Raw genomic sequence first — 12,254 nt, 5'->3', positions numbered from 1 at the left:
CTGAACACGAATATACGGAGGTTGTTAGGGGTAATGATGATGGCCCCACCAGAGGGAGAAACGGAGATAGTAGTGGCGATGGATGCCGAGAAAGCATTTGATAGAGTGGAGTGGGATTATTTGTGGGAGGTGTTGAGGAGATTTGGTTTTGGAGAGGGGTATGTTAGATGGGTGCAGCTGTTGTATAGGGCCCCAGTGGCGAGCGTGGTCACGAATGGACGGGGATCTGCATATTTTCGGCTCCATAGAGGGACAAGGCAGGGATGCCCTCTGTCCCCATTATTGTTTGCACTGGCGATTGAGCCCCTGGCGATAGCGTTGACGGGTTCCAAGAAGTGGAGGGGAGTACTTAGGGGAGGAGAAAAGCACCGGGTATCTTTGTATGCGGACGATTTGCTACTATACGTGGCGGACCCGGCGGAGGGGATGCCAGAAATAATGCGGATACTTGGGGAGTTTGGGGATTTTTCAGGGTATAAATTGAACATGGGGAAAAGTGAGTTGTTTGTGGTGCATCCAGGGGAGCAGAGTAGAGAAATAGAGGACCTACCATTGAGGAAGGTAACAAGGGACTTTCGTTACCTGGGGATCCAGATAGCTAAGAATTGGGGCACATTGCATAGGTTAAATTTAACGCGGTTGGTGGAACAGATGGAGGAGGATTTCAAGAGATGGGATATGGTATCCCTGTCAATGGCAGGGAGGGTGCAGGCGGTTAAGATGGTGGTCCTCCCGAGATTCCTCTTTGTGTTTCAGTGCCTCCCGGTGGTGATCACGAAGGCTTTTTTTAAAAGGATTGAAAAGAGCATCATGGGTTTTGTGTGGGCCGGGAAGACCCTGAGAGTGAGGAAGGGATTCTTACAGCGTAGCAGGGATAGGGGGGGGGCTGGCACTACCGAGCCTAAGTGAGTATTATTGGGCCGCTAGTATTTCAATGGTGAGTAAGTGGATGGGAGAGGAGGAGGGAGCGGCGTGGAAGAGATTAGAGAGGGCGTCCTGTAGGGGGACTAGCCTACAGGCTATGGTGACAGCCCCATTGCCGTTCTCACCGAGGAACTACACCACAAGCCCGGTGGTGGTGGCTACACTGAAGATTTGGGGACAGTGGAGACGGCATAGGGGAAAGACTGGAGCCTTGGGGGGGTCCCCGATAAGAAACAACCATAGGTTTGCCCCGGGGGGAATGGATGGGGGATATGGAATGTGGCAAAGAGCAGGAATAAAGCAACTGAAAGATCTGTTTGTGGATGGGAAGTTCGCGAGTCTGGGAGCGCTGACCGAGAAATATGGGTTGCCCCAAGGGAATGCATTCAGGTATATGCAACTGAGGGCTTTTGCGAGGCAACAGGTGAGGGAATTCCCGCAGCTCCCGACACAAGAGGTGCAGGACAGAGTGATCTCAAAGACATGGGTGGGGGATGGTAAGGTGTCAGATATATATAGGGAAATGAGGGACGAAGGGGAGACTATGGTAGATGAACTAAAAGGGAAATGGGAAGAAGAGCTGGGGGAGGAGATCGAGGAGGGGCTTTGGGCAGATGCCCTAAGCAGGGTAAACACGTCGTCCTTGTGTGCCAGGCTAAGCCTGATTCAGTTTAAGGTATTACACAGGGCACATATGACTGGAGCACGGCTCAGTAAATTTTTTGGGGTGGAGGATAGGTGTGCGAGGTGCTCGAGAAGCCCAGCGAATCATACCCATATGTTTTGGTCATGCTCGGCACTACAGGGGTTTTGGATGGGGGTGACAAAGGTGCTTTCAAAAGTAGTAGGAGTCCGGGTCGAACCAAGCTGGGGGTTGGCTATATTTGGGGTTGCACAAGAGCCGGGAGTGCAGGAGGCGAGAGAGGCCGATGTTTTGGCATTTGCGTCCCTAGTAGCCCGGCGCAGGATATTGCTAAAGCGGAAAGAAGCCAAGCCCCCGGGGGTGGAGACCTGGATAAATGACATGGCGGGGTTTATAAAGCTAGAGCGGATTAAGTTCGTCCTAAGGGGGTCGGCTCAAGGGTTCACCAGGCGGTGGCAACCGTTCGTCGAATACCTCGCAGAAAGATAGACGGAATGGGAAAAAGAAGGCAGCAGGTTGACCAAAAATTTTCAATAAAATATTTAATAAAAAAAAAAACAAGAAGCAATAAAGAGAACATCCTGCCATTGGGAAAAAATGAATTGGGTACTCTAAATTTTTTTAAAATAAAGATCAGACAAGAGAAATGTATAAGTCTCTCAATGGAGACACTTAGTTTGTGTGTACAACAAATGAGAATATCACTCCATCACTCATTAAAATCCAATAATTCTTTCAAAACTCAGATTCTTTGAAAGTCTGATCTTTGAGTGGCAAGGGGTCGGGTTCAGCTCAGTTGGCTGGACAGCTGGTTCGTGATGCAGACCAAGGCCAACAGCGCGGGTTCAATTCCCTGTACCGGCTGAGGTTATTCATGAAGGCCACGCCTTCTCAACCTTGCCCCTCGCCTGAAGTGTGATGACCCTTAGGTTAAATCATCACCAGTCAGCTCTCCCCCTCAAAGGGGAAAGCAGCCGATGGTCATCTGGGAATATGGTAACTTTACTTTTTAATAGAAAATGATTTCAGGAAAACTGTTAACTCTGCGAGTCAAAGTAGCTGCTCAACATGCAATATTTAGTCAATAAACCTACCCTGGACATTAATAGTTTGAAATTAATACGTATAAATTAATTCAACAATCGTAACTTTACAGCATTACTTCTTGAGCAACCTCTATCTAATCTGCATATTAATACAAGTACTTTTTCGATACTGGAGAGATTTTGGTGGTTAATTTTAAAATTCATCCGACATGAATATCAGGGTAATGGACATTAGAATCATTTTATCAGGTGGCATGGTGGCACAGTGGTTAGCACTGTTGCCTCACGGTACTGAGAACTTGGGTTTGACCCGGCCCTGGTCACTGTCCATGTGGAGTTTGCACATTCTCCCTGGGTCTGACCCCCACAACCCAAAGATGTGAAGGATAGGTGGATTGGCCGCACTAAAATTGGCCCTTAATTGGAATTTAAAAAAAAATCATTGTATCATTTGATAGAGTATATATGATAAATGAAACTGAAATAACATTGTACACATTGAAGCAATATCTTCTTCATGATGATTGAATTACACTTAGATTTCATCAAACCTAGACACCAATATGCGATGTTTAAAAAATGAATTTTGATGCAATTAAGATAATTCATTAGTAGGCAGTTGAAATTAACAATCTGATAGGAAAACAATGTGATCAGAATGTAGCCAAAACAAAATATGGATGTGTCACAAAGCAATTGTAAGATACAAGGCTAGCAAAGCCAAGGTAATGGTCATTGCAGTTGGTGTCCGAACACATAACAACTACATTCAGGGTTGGCTAGGAGTGAAAGTGAATTCCCGACTGTTCCTGCTCATTTCCCTTTTGGAATGTCTCGTCATTCTATTGATAGTATTTTCATTCAGATACTGACTATGGGAAATGATTACCGTTAAATCCAATCAATATTTTTGCATGGGGTTCGGAATGTCACAGAAGTTTCTGTGATAAATGCTACATAATGCAGGATTTGTGTTAAAAACACAGTTTTGTAAACAAGCCACTGAAAAAATATTTTTGCTGTTTCCTATTATTGAGGCTTTTGTAGAATTAAAGAAAGCTCTCGTCTATTTTATTGAACTTTGATCTTCTTTGTCACTTTATTATATACCGATATTGCGAAAGTACTCAGATTAATCAGAATGCATCAGTACTCCAGGTACATGCATAATAATAAACTCTCATTGTGCAGAATATTTATCTTTCATGATGACAAACAAACCCAAGACCATTTGCACAACAAACTGTTTTTGCTCAGCTGAGAAACGCACTGCTACCCAATGTGCACGAGTCCACAGTCCGTAAACAATAAGATACACCAAAATGCAGTCTTCCCTTGGCCGAGCCAACATTTCTTTGTCAATCAATACCAACAATAAGTAATAAGATATCAGTGATCCTGGTCTGCTCAGATTGACTGTGGTACATTTGCTATTCTATCAACACTGATTACACTTCAATGGCAATCTGATTGCACTGAAGCACCTTGGAAGAACCTGAGGGTGTGACAATACTGTATGTAAATCGAACTTCCTTCTTTTCTTTCAGACTTTGTACTGGCATCACAATACATTTTGAGCTGAATTTTCAAATTTTTGGGCAGAGTGGTACAGCGGCGGGGGGTGATGAAAAGATTTGAGGAGGCGGGCCCTACAACATCACACTGGTGCCCCCCCACCCCGGTACTGCCGTCACGTATAGTGTGCCCTCACCCCAACGTGAATAGATTATGTAATGGGGGGAGTTCATTGGGCGTAGGTGCCTGATAACTAGATGTTAATATATTTTAATGGTGATCACAGCATTCACCCGTTACATCATTGGCAGGTGGCAGGGATAATCATAACAAGAAATACCACAGCGTAAATCGCATGTTGGTCCTCTCGCTGGATTTTCTGCTCCCGACCCCACCTGCCAAAATCGGAGCAGAAAATCCCTCCCATTTGTTTACATGTTTTCCGATTTCAGTGTCCAGATTTGCTGAAGTTTAAGATCAGTGACTCACATTCCAAATACACAAGCGTTGACCAGTTGCCTCGTTGGTGCGGGAAGCTGCGTATGCGACCATCGTGTTGAACACTGTCATCCAGCTCCTCTTCCAATTCCTTGAACATCCCCATTACACTTTCTGGGACAGGCAAGCGTTGGAATTGCACTCTGTATTGCCAGTTAAAAAAAAACATCATGTGATAGTTTCAACTAATACTGCATTGTGCTGAACAAAATCCAAACAGAGGATTCAAATAAAGATTGAATACTTTTTTTATACTCCATTTTTAAAAATTGTACATCTTGGTTTCTCTCGCATTTCTTTTTTTAAAAATATATTTATTCCAATTTTCCAACAACCACCCCCCCCCCCCCCCCCCCCAACAAGAAAAAAGAAGCAAAAACACAACAAATTATACATTGGACTTCCCCCATATACAATAACCCCCCATATAACATTTAAAAGCACAAAATAGGGGGGAAAAAAACACCTTCACCCAAACGCCACCCCAAAAGACCCCCCCCCCCCCCCCGCCCTTGGGCTGCTGCTGCTGACCTCCTCCTAATGCTCCGCGAGATAGTCTAGAAACGGTTGCCACAGCCTGGAGAACCCTTGCACAGACCCTCGCAAGGCAAACTTTATCCTCTCCAGCTTAATAAACCCTGCCATGTCATTGATCCAAGCTTCCACACTAGGGGGCTTTGCATCTTTCCATAGCAGCAAAATCCTCTGCCGGGCTACTAGGGACGCAAAGGCCTCTTTCGCCTCCTGCACTCCCGGCTCGTCCGAGACCCCAAATAATGCCAATCCCCAGCTCGGCTTGACTCAGGCGTTCATCACCTTGGACATAGTCCTCGTAAAACCCCTCCAAAACCCATCCAGCGCCGGGCATGACCAGAACATATGGACGTGGTTTGCCGGGCTCCCCGAGCACCTCCCACATCTGTCCTCCACCCCAAAGAACCTACTCAACCTCGCCCCTGTCATATGCGCTCTGTGAGTAACTTTGAACTGTATTAGGCTGAGCTTGGCGCAAGAGGAGGAAGAATTAACCCTACTCAGGGCATCAGCCCACAGACCCTCATCAATCTCCTCCCCAAGCTCCTCCTCCCACTTGCCCTTTAACTCCTCCACCGAGACCTCCTCCTCTTCCTTCAGCTCCTGGCAAATCGCCGAAAACTTGCCTTCTCCAACCCATACACCCGAAATCACCCTGTCCTGAATCCCACGTGCCGGATGCAGCGGGAATTCCCTCACCTGCCGCCTCACAAACGCCCTCACTTGCATGTACCTGAAAGCGTTTCTCGGTGGCAGCCCAAACGTCTCCTCCAGTGTCTCTAGGCTCGCAAACGTCCCATCGATGAACAGGTTCCCCCATTCATCTAATCCCTGCCCGATGCCAGCTCCGAAACCCCCCATCCATCCTTCCCGGGACGAACCGATGATTCTCCCAAATCGGTGACCAAACCGAGGCTCCCACCTCGCCCGTGTCGCCTCCACTGCTCCCAGATGTTCAGTGACGCCGCCACCACCGGACTCGTGGTGTACCTTGTCGGCGAGAGCGGCAGCGGTGCCGTCACCAGCACCCTCAGGCTCGTGCCCACACAGGACGACATTTCTAGCCTCTTCCATGCCGCCCCTTCTCCCTCCATTACCCACTTACGGATCATCGCCACATTGGCAGCCCAATAATAGCCACACAAATTCAGCAGCGCCAGCACCCCCCCTATCCCTGCTACGCTCCAGAAACACTCTCTTCACCCTCGTGGTCTTATTCCCATGATGCTCCTGCTTACCCGTTTGAAAAAGGCCTTGGGGATCAAACTGGGAAGGCACTGGAACACAAAGAGGAACCTCGTGAGGACCGTCATTTTGACCGATTGCACCCTACCCGCTAGTGAGAGTGGCACCATATCCCATCTTTTACAATCCTCCTCCATCTGCTCCATAAACTGCGTCAAATTGAGCTTGTGCAGGGCCCCCCAGCTCCTAGCTACTTGGATCCCTAGGTACCGAAAACTCCTTTCCACCCTCTTCAGCGGTAGCTCGTCTATCCCCCTTCCCTGGTCCCCTGAATGCACCACAAAGAGCTCACTCTTCCTTACGTTGAGTTTATACCCTGAAAAGTCCCCAAACTCCCCAAGGATCCGCATGACCTCCGCCATCCCCTCCACTGGATACGCAACATACAACAACAGGTCAACGGCATACAACGACACCCGGATTTCCTCTCCCCCCCCCGGGCCAATCCCCTCCATTTCCTAGATTCCCTCAGTGCCATGGCCAGCGGCTCAATTGCCAGTGCAAACAACAAGGGGGATAGGGGGCACCCCTGCCTCGTCCCCCGGTACAGCCGAAAGTACTCCGACCTCCGCCGGTTCGTAGCCACACTCGCCACCGGGGCTTTATATAGCAGCCTGGCCCAACTGATGAACCCCTCCCCGAACCCAAACCTCCGCAACACTTCCCAAAGATGTTTCTCTCTCATTTCTAATCTCTCTCTCACACATATGCTTCCCTCATTGTACTTCCTCTCCAGTTTGCAGCAGGGAATGTAGCGAATTATTGTCTGTCACAATCCCAGAGCAGACCCACAAACTTTGTTAAAATCCAGTTCAGGACCAGGAACCTTTGTTGTAAAGTGGACAAAATTTGAAAGCCCAGTTACTTACTACTGGGCCACAATACAGCCAGAATAAAGCCACAATATTCCACGGCTTTAAACGGACTGAAGAAATTTTACTATATAAATTCAGCAAAGCAAACAGTCAACGCTAGCTATTTAATAATCCAACATCCAAAACTAACATGAAGTAAACATGAGTAACAGGCAAACTGTAGGCAAATACACCACAAACTGCACATTAAATGGCAGAACAACACCAAGACTGGTCCTCTGAATTTTCTCAACAACTCATCCAGACATCAGTGCAGCACAAAAGTTATTTAAAACTTTAAGTCTTCCTCCTGAGGGGTTTCAGTTTCTCTCTTTTGAGGATATAGCTTCTGATTTCCTCAGCAGCCACTTCAGCTCAGATTGTCCGAATGACTGCTTAGCTCCCAGTTGTTCAGTTCACCTCCCGGGGCTGGATCCCCCTGGATTCATAAGGCTGCAGCCCAGCATCCAGTTATCAGCACAATTCCAGCTCACTCGCTACTCTGAACAGAACCCCACTCCCAGCTTCACAGAGCCAGCAGCTACTGTTCACTTCACTGGACTGATAACCATAGCAACACAAAGCTAGCAACCTAGCTGCCTCCTCCAGCCCTGCACCTCACCTGAGCAACCACTGCTCACCACTTATTGCTGTTCCTTCTGTCACTTGAACTGATCAGTGTGGCCTGCTATTTTCTCCCAACAGAGTTCTTTCCCTGCCCTGAGGCAGATTCAAAAGTATTAACCCTTGGTACAGTCTGTGCCTTAAATATTACAATCCTCAGTCAACCAAAGGTCACTACCACAGATGCTAACTTGTAAAAACATACAGGCAAAAATCCAAAAATATAGATCCCCTCATCTGCTACATGTTGATTTTTTTAACAGAATGCAAAGATACGACCTGATGCACTAAAATATGATGACACAATGTATTTATTATTGCTGGAGAGTAGGAACATTAAAGAACTCAATACACGATGAGTATAAAACTTCTGTATTACTTGGAATATAAGAATCTAAATGGGGTAGAGCAACAAAGGGATCTAGGAGTATAAATCGCCAATGTAATGACAGGTTAATGGGGCCACCATAAAAGCAAACTCTTTCCCCTCCAGGAATAGAACTGAAATGCACACTGAAATTATGCTGAGCTTGCATCAAGCCTTGGTTAGGCCACACCAGTACCCAATTTACTGTGTACAGTTCTGATTACCATATTACTAAAATAATAGAGGCACTGAAGGTACAAAGAAGATGCACAAAGCTGATACCAAATCTGGAAGGATTTACCTATCAGGACAGGATGAACAAGCTGGTTCTCTTTTCTCTTCAAAAGACAAAGCTAAGGAGTGACATAATGAAGGAATTTAAAAGGTTATGTTCCCCCTTGTGGGGCAATCTGTAACGTTAGGTCACAAATATAGATTGAGAGGCAGTACTTTTAGAACTGAGATGAGGAGGAACTACTTCTGGCAGAGGGTGGTGAATTTGTGGAACCCGCTGCCCCATAGTGCAGTGGAACCAGTGTCATTAAATGGTTTCAAATTCTTGATTTTTAAAAATGGGTTAAAGAAGGCAGCAATGTGGCGCAGTGGTTAGCACCGCTGCCTCACGGCACCAAGATCCCAGGTTCGATCCCGGCTCTGGGTCACTGTCCATGTGGAGTTTGCACATTCTCCCCGTGTTTGCGTGGGTTTCGCCCCCACAACCCAAAGATGTGCCGAATAGGTGGATTGGCCTCGCTAAATTGCCCCTTAATTGGAAAAAATGAATTGGATACTCTAGGTTTATTTTTCAAAAGAAGAGAGAAAAAAATGGGTTAAAGAGATATGGGGAACAGGTAAGGAGGTGGATCGGAGGCCAGGAAGACATCAGCCATGTTCTGATTGAATGGCGGAGCGGCTCGAAGGGCTGAATTGCCTACTTCTGCTCCTAATTCCAATGTTCAATAGAGTGGATTCAGAAGACAGCTTTCACTTGTGGGAAAGGGCAAAACAATAGGACATCAATATAAAACAGCCACCAACGGAACTCAGAGGAAACCTGTTTGATCAGAGAGTGATGAGAATGTGAAACGTGCTCCACAGAAAGTTGAGATGAATAGTATAGATATATTTAACAGGAAACTGGATAAACATACAAGGGAGAGAGGAATAGAATTATTATGGATTAGTAAAAGAAGAGGGCCATTCGGCCTGTTGAGTCTACGACAGCTCTCTGCAAGAACAACTCAGCTCCCCTGCCTTTCTCCTCAACCTTTAATTTTTTTTTTTTTTTTTACTTTCAGGGTGCTAATCCAATTCTTTTTCAAAAGCCACGATTGAATCTGTTGCCACCATACTTTCAGGGTTCAATTCCGGCCTTCGGTGACAGTTTCTGTGGAGTTTGTATTTTCTCCCCGTGTCTGTGTGGATTTCCTCCGGTATCCTCCCATAGTCCAAAGATGTGCAGGTTAGGTGGATTGGCCATGTTAAAATTGACCCGTAGGTTTGGTGGGGTTACAGGGATACTGCAGGGTGTGGGCTGAGGTGAGGGTGCTCTTTCAAGGGGTTGGTGCAGACTCGATGGGCCGAATGGCCTCCTTCTGCACTGCAGGGATTCTACAATTCCAGATCCCAACCACTCACTGCTTAAAAAATGTTTTCCTCATGTCACCAATGCTTCTTTTGCCAATGACCTTAAATCGATATTCTCTGGATCTCAACTCTCTGCCAACAGATGTTTCTCCCTACCTACCCTGTCTCAACCATTCATGAATTTGAACACCTGTCATATCTCCTTGCTACCTTCTCCAAGACGTACAATCGCAGCTTTTCCAGTCTATCCATGTCACTGAAATCCCTCATTCCAGAAACCATTCTCATTCACCTTTTCTGTATCTTAAATCGATATTCTCTGGATCGCAACTCTCTGCCAACAGAAGTTTCTCCCCATCTACCCTGTCTCAACCGGGGCTGTTTAGCACAGGGCTAAATCGCTGGCTTTGAAAGCAGACCAAGGCAGGCCAGCAGCACGGTTCGATTCCCGCAACAGCCTCCCCGAACAGGCGCCGGAATGTGGCGACTAGGGGCTTTTCACAGTAACTTCATTTGAAGCCTACTTGTGAAAATAAGCGATTTTCATTCTTACATCCTTCCTCTTGTGTCCCAGAATTGGACACATACTTGAGGCTGAATTAGTATTTGATAATAATTCATCATAACTTCCTTGCTTTTGTACTCTATACCTCAATTTATATAAACCCCTTTTAACCACTTTCTCACCATTCTCTACCACCACTGACAATTTGTGCACATTTATCCTCAGGTTCCTGTAACTTCTTTGGAATTATATCCTTTAATTTATAATTCCTCTCCTCATTCTTCCGACCTAAACATATCACTTCACAGTTCTCTGGATTAAATTTCAGCTGCCTTGAGCATTCCATCAGCCTGTCTACCTTCTCTTAAAAGTCTATCACTATTCTCCTACAGTTCACAATAGTTCAAAGTTTTGTGTCAGCTGCAAAGTCCCATACACCCAAGTCTGAGTCATGAAGGGTTGTGCTTAAAAGCAATGGTTGTAATACTGACACCTGGGGAACACCAGTAATACCTTCCTCCTGCCCAAACTGTTCAATACTGCTCTATGCTTTCTGTCAGTGAGCCAACTTTGGAATCACACCATCACTGTTTATATTATTCCATGGAGCTCAACTTTGCTAACAAGAGCATTTTATCAAATGCCTTTTGGAAGTACAAGTACACAGATTAACTACTTTACTCTCTTCAATCCTCTCTTGTTAACTCATCAAAAAGCTGAATTAGTTGAACATAATTTATCTTTAAACAATCTATGCTGGCTTTCCTCAATTAATCTTGTCCAACTGACTTTAATTTTGTCCTGGATTATTATTGTTTCCCCACCAATGAGGTTAAACTGAATGGCCTGTAGATGCTGTCTTTAACCTTATACCTGTTTTTTGAACACAAGTGTAACAAACAAAGCACAGAAACAGATCCTTCGGCCCTGCAAGCCTGTACCGGTCATACCACCCTTTGTTTTAGCTTAATCTAATAATCATTCAACATACTATTCTCTGATTCTGGTTAAACTTGAAGTGAATTGTTGTTTTAGCATCACGTGACTATTCCGAGCTACACTTGACAGGATGCTGCATCTTGGGATTTTAGACAGAATAAAGTTAACTATGAATGAGCTAATCACAGGTAACACCTGGAGAGGGCCCTGTTGCAAATCATTGCAGGGATTTGTAGTCCATAAGACCATAAGACATAGGAGCGGAAGTAAGGCCATTCGGCCCATCGAGTCCACTCCACCATTCAATCATGGCTGATTTCAACTCCATTTACCCGCTCTCTCTCCATAGCCCTTAATTTCTCGAGAAATCAAGAATTTATCAACTTCGGTCTTAAAGACACTCAACGTCCCGGCCTCCACCGCCCTCTGTGGCAATGAATTCCACAGACCCACCACTCTCTGGCTGAAGAAATTACCCCTCATCTCTGTTCTAAAGTGACTCCCTTTTATTCTAAGGCTGTGCCTAGTCTGCCCTGCTAATGGAAACAACTTCCCTACGTCCACCCTATCTAAGCCATTCATTATCTTGTAAGTTTCTATTAGATCTCCCCTCAACCTCCTAAACTCCAATGAATATAATCCCAGGATCCTCAGACGTTCATTGTATGTTAGGCCTACCATTCCTGGGATCATCCGTGTGAATCTCTGCTGGACCCGCTCCAGTGCCAGTATGTCCTTCCTGAGGTGTGGGGCCCAGAATTGCTCACAGTATTCTAAATGGGGCCTAACTAATGCTTTATAAAGCTTCAGAAGTACATCCCTGCTTTTATATTCCAAGCCTCTTGAGATAAATGACAACATTGCATTTGCTTTCTTAATTACGGACTCAACCTGCAAGTTTACCTTTAGAGAATCCTGGACTAGGACTCCCAAGTCCCTTTGCACTTCAGGGGCGAAATTCTCCGTTATCGGC

The 12,254-nt window shown here is 45.8% G+C and overlaps 1 protein-coding gene across 2 annotated transcripts in view; it reads right to left on the bottom strand.

The window, feature by feature from the left end:
* Nucleotides 1-12,254, bottom strand: part of usb1 (U6 snRNA biogenesis 1) — a 40,235-nt gene that overhangs the window by 17,134 nt on the left and 10,847 nt on the right. For both annotated transcript variants that reach the window (XM_072518425.1, XM_072518426.1), the window contains exon 2: nt 4,618-4,769. In XM_072518425.1, the coding sequence (XP_072374526.1) occupies nt 4,618-4,769 (152 nt within the window). The remainder of the gene's footprint in view (nt 1-4,617; nt 4,770-12,254) is intronic.

This window comes from Scyliorhinus torazame, chromosome 10 (assembly GCF_047496885.1).
Source record: "Scyliorhinus torazame isolate Kashiwa2021f chromosome 10, sScyTor2.1, whole genome shotgun sequence".
NCBI classification, from domain to species: Eukaryota; Metazoa; Chordata; class Chondrichthyes; order Carcharhiniformes; family Scyliorhinidae; genus Scyliorhinus; species Scyliorhinus torazame.
This window is presented reverse-complemented; position numbering and strand designations above follow the sequence as displayed.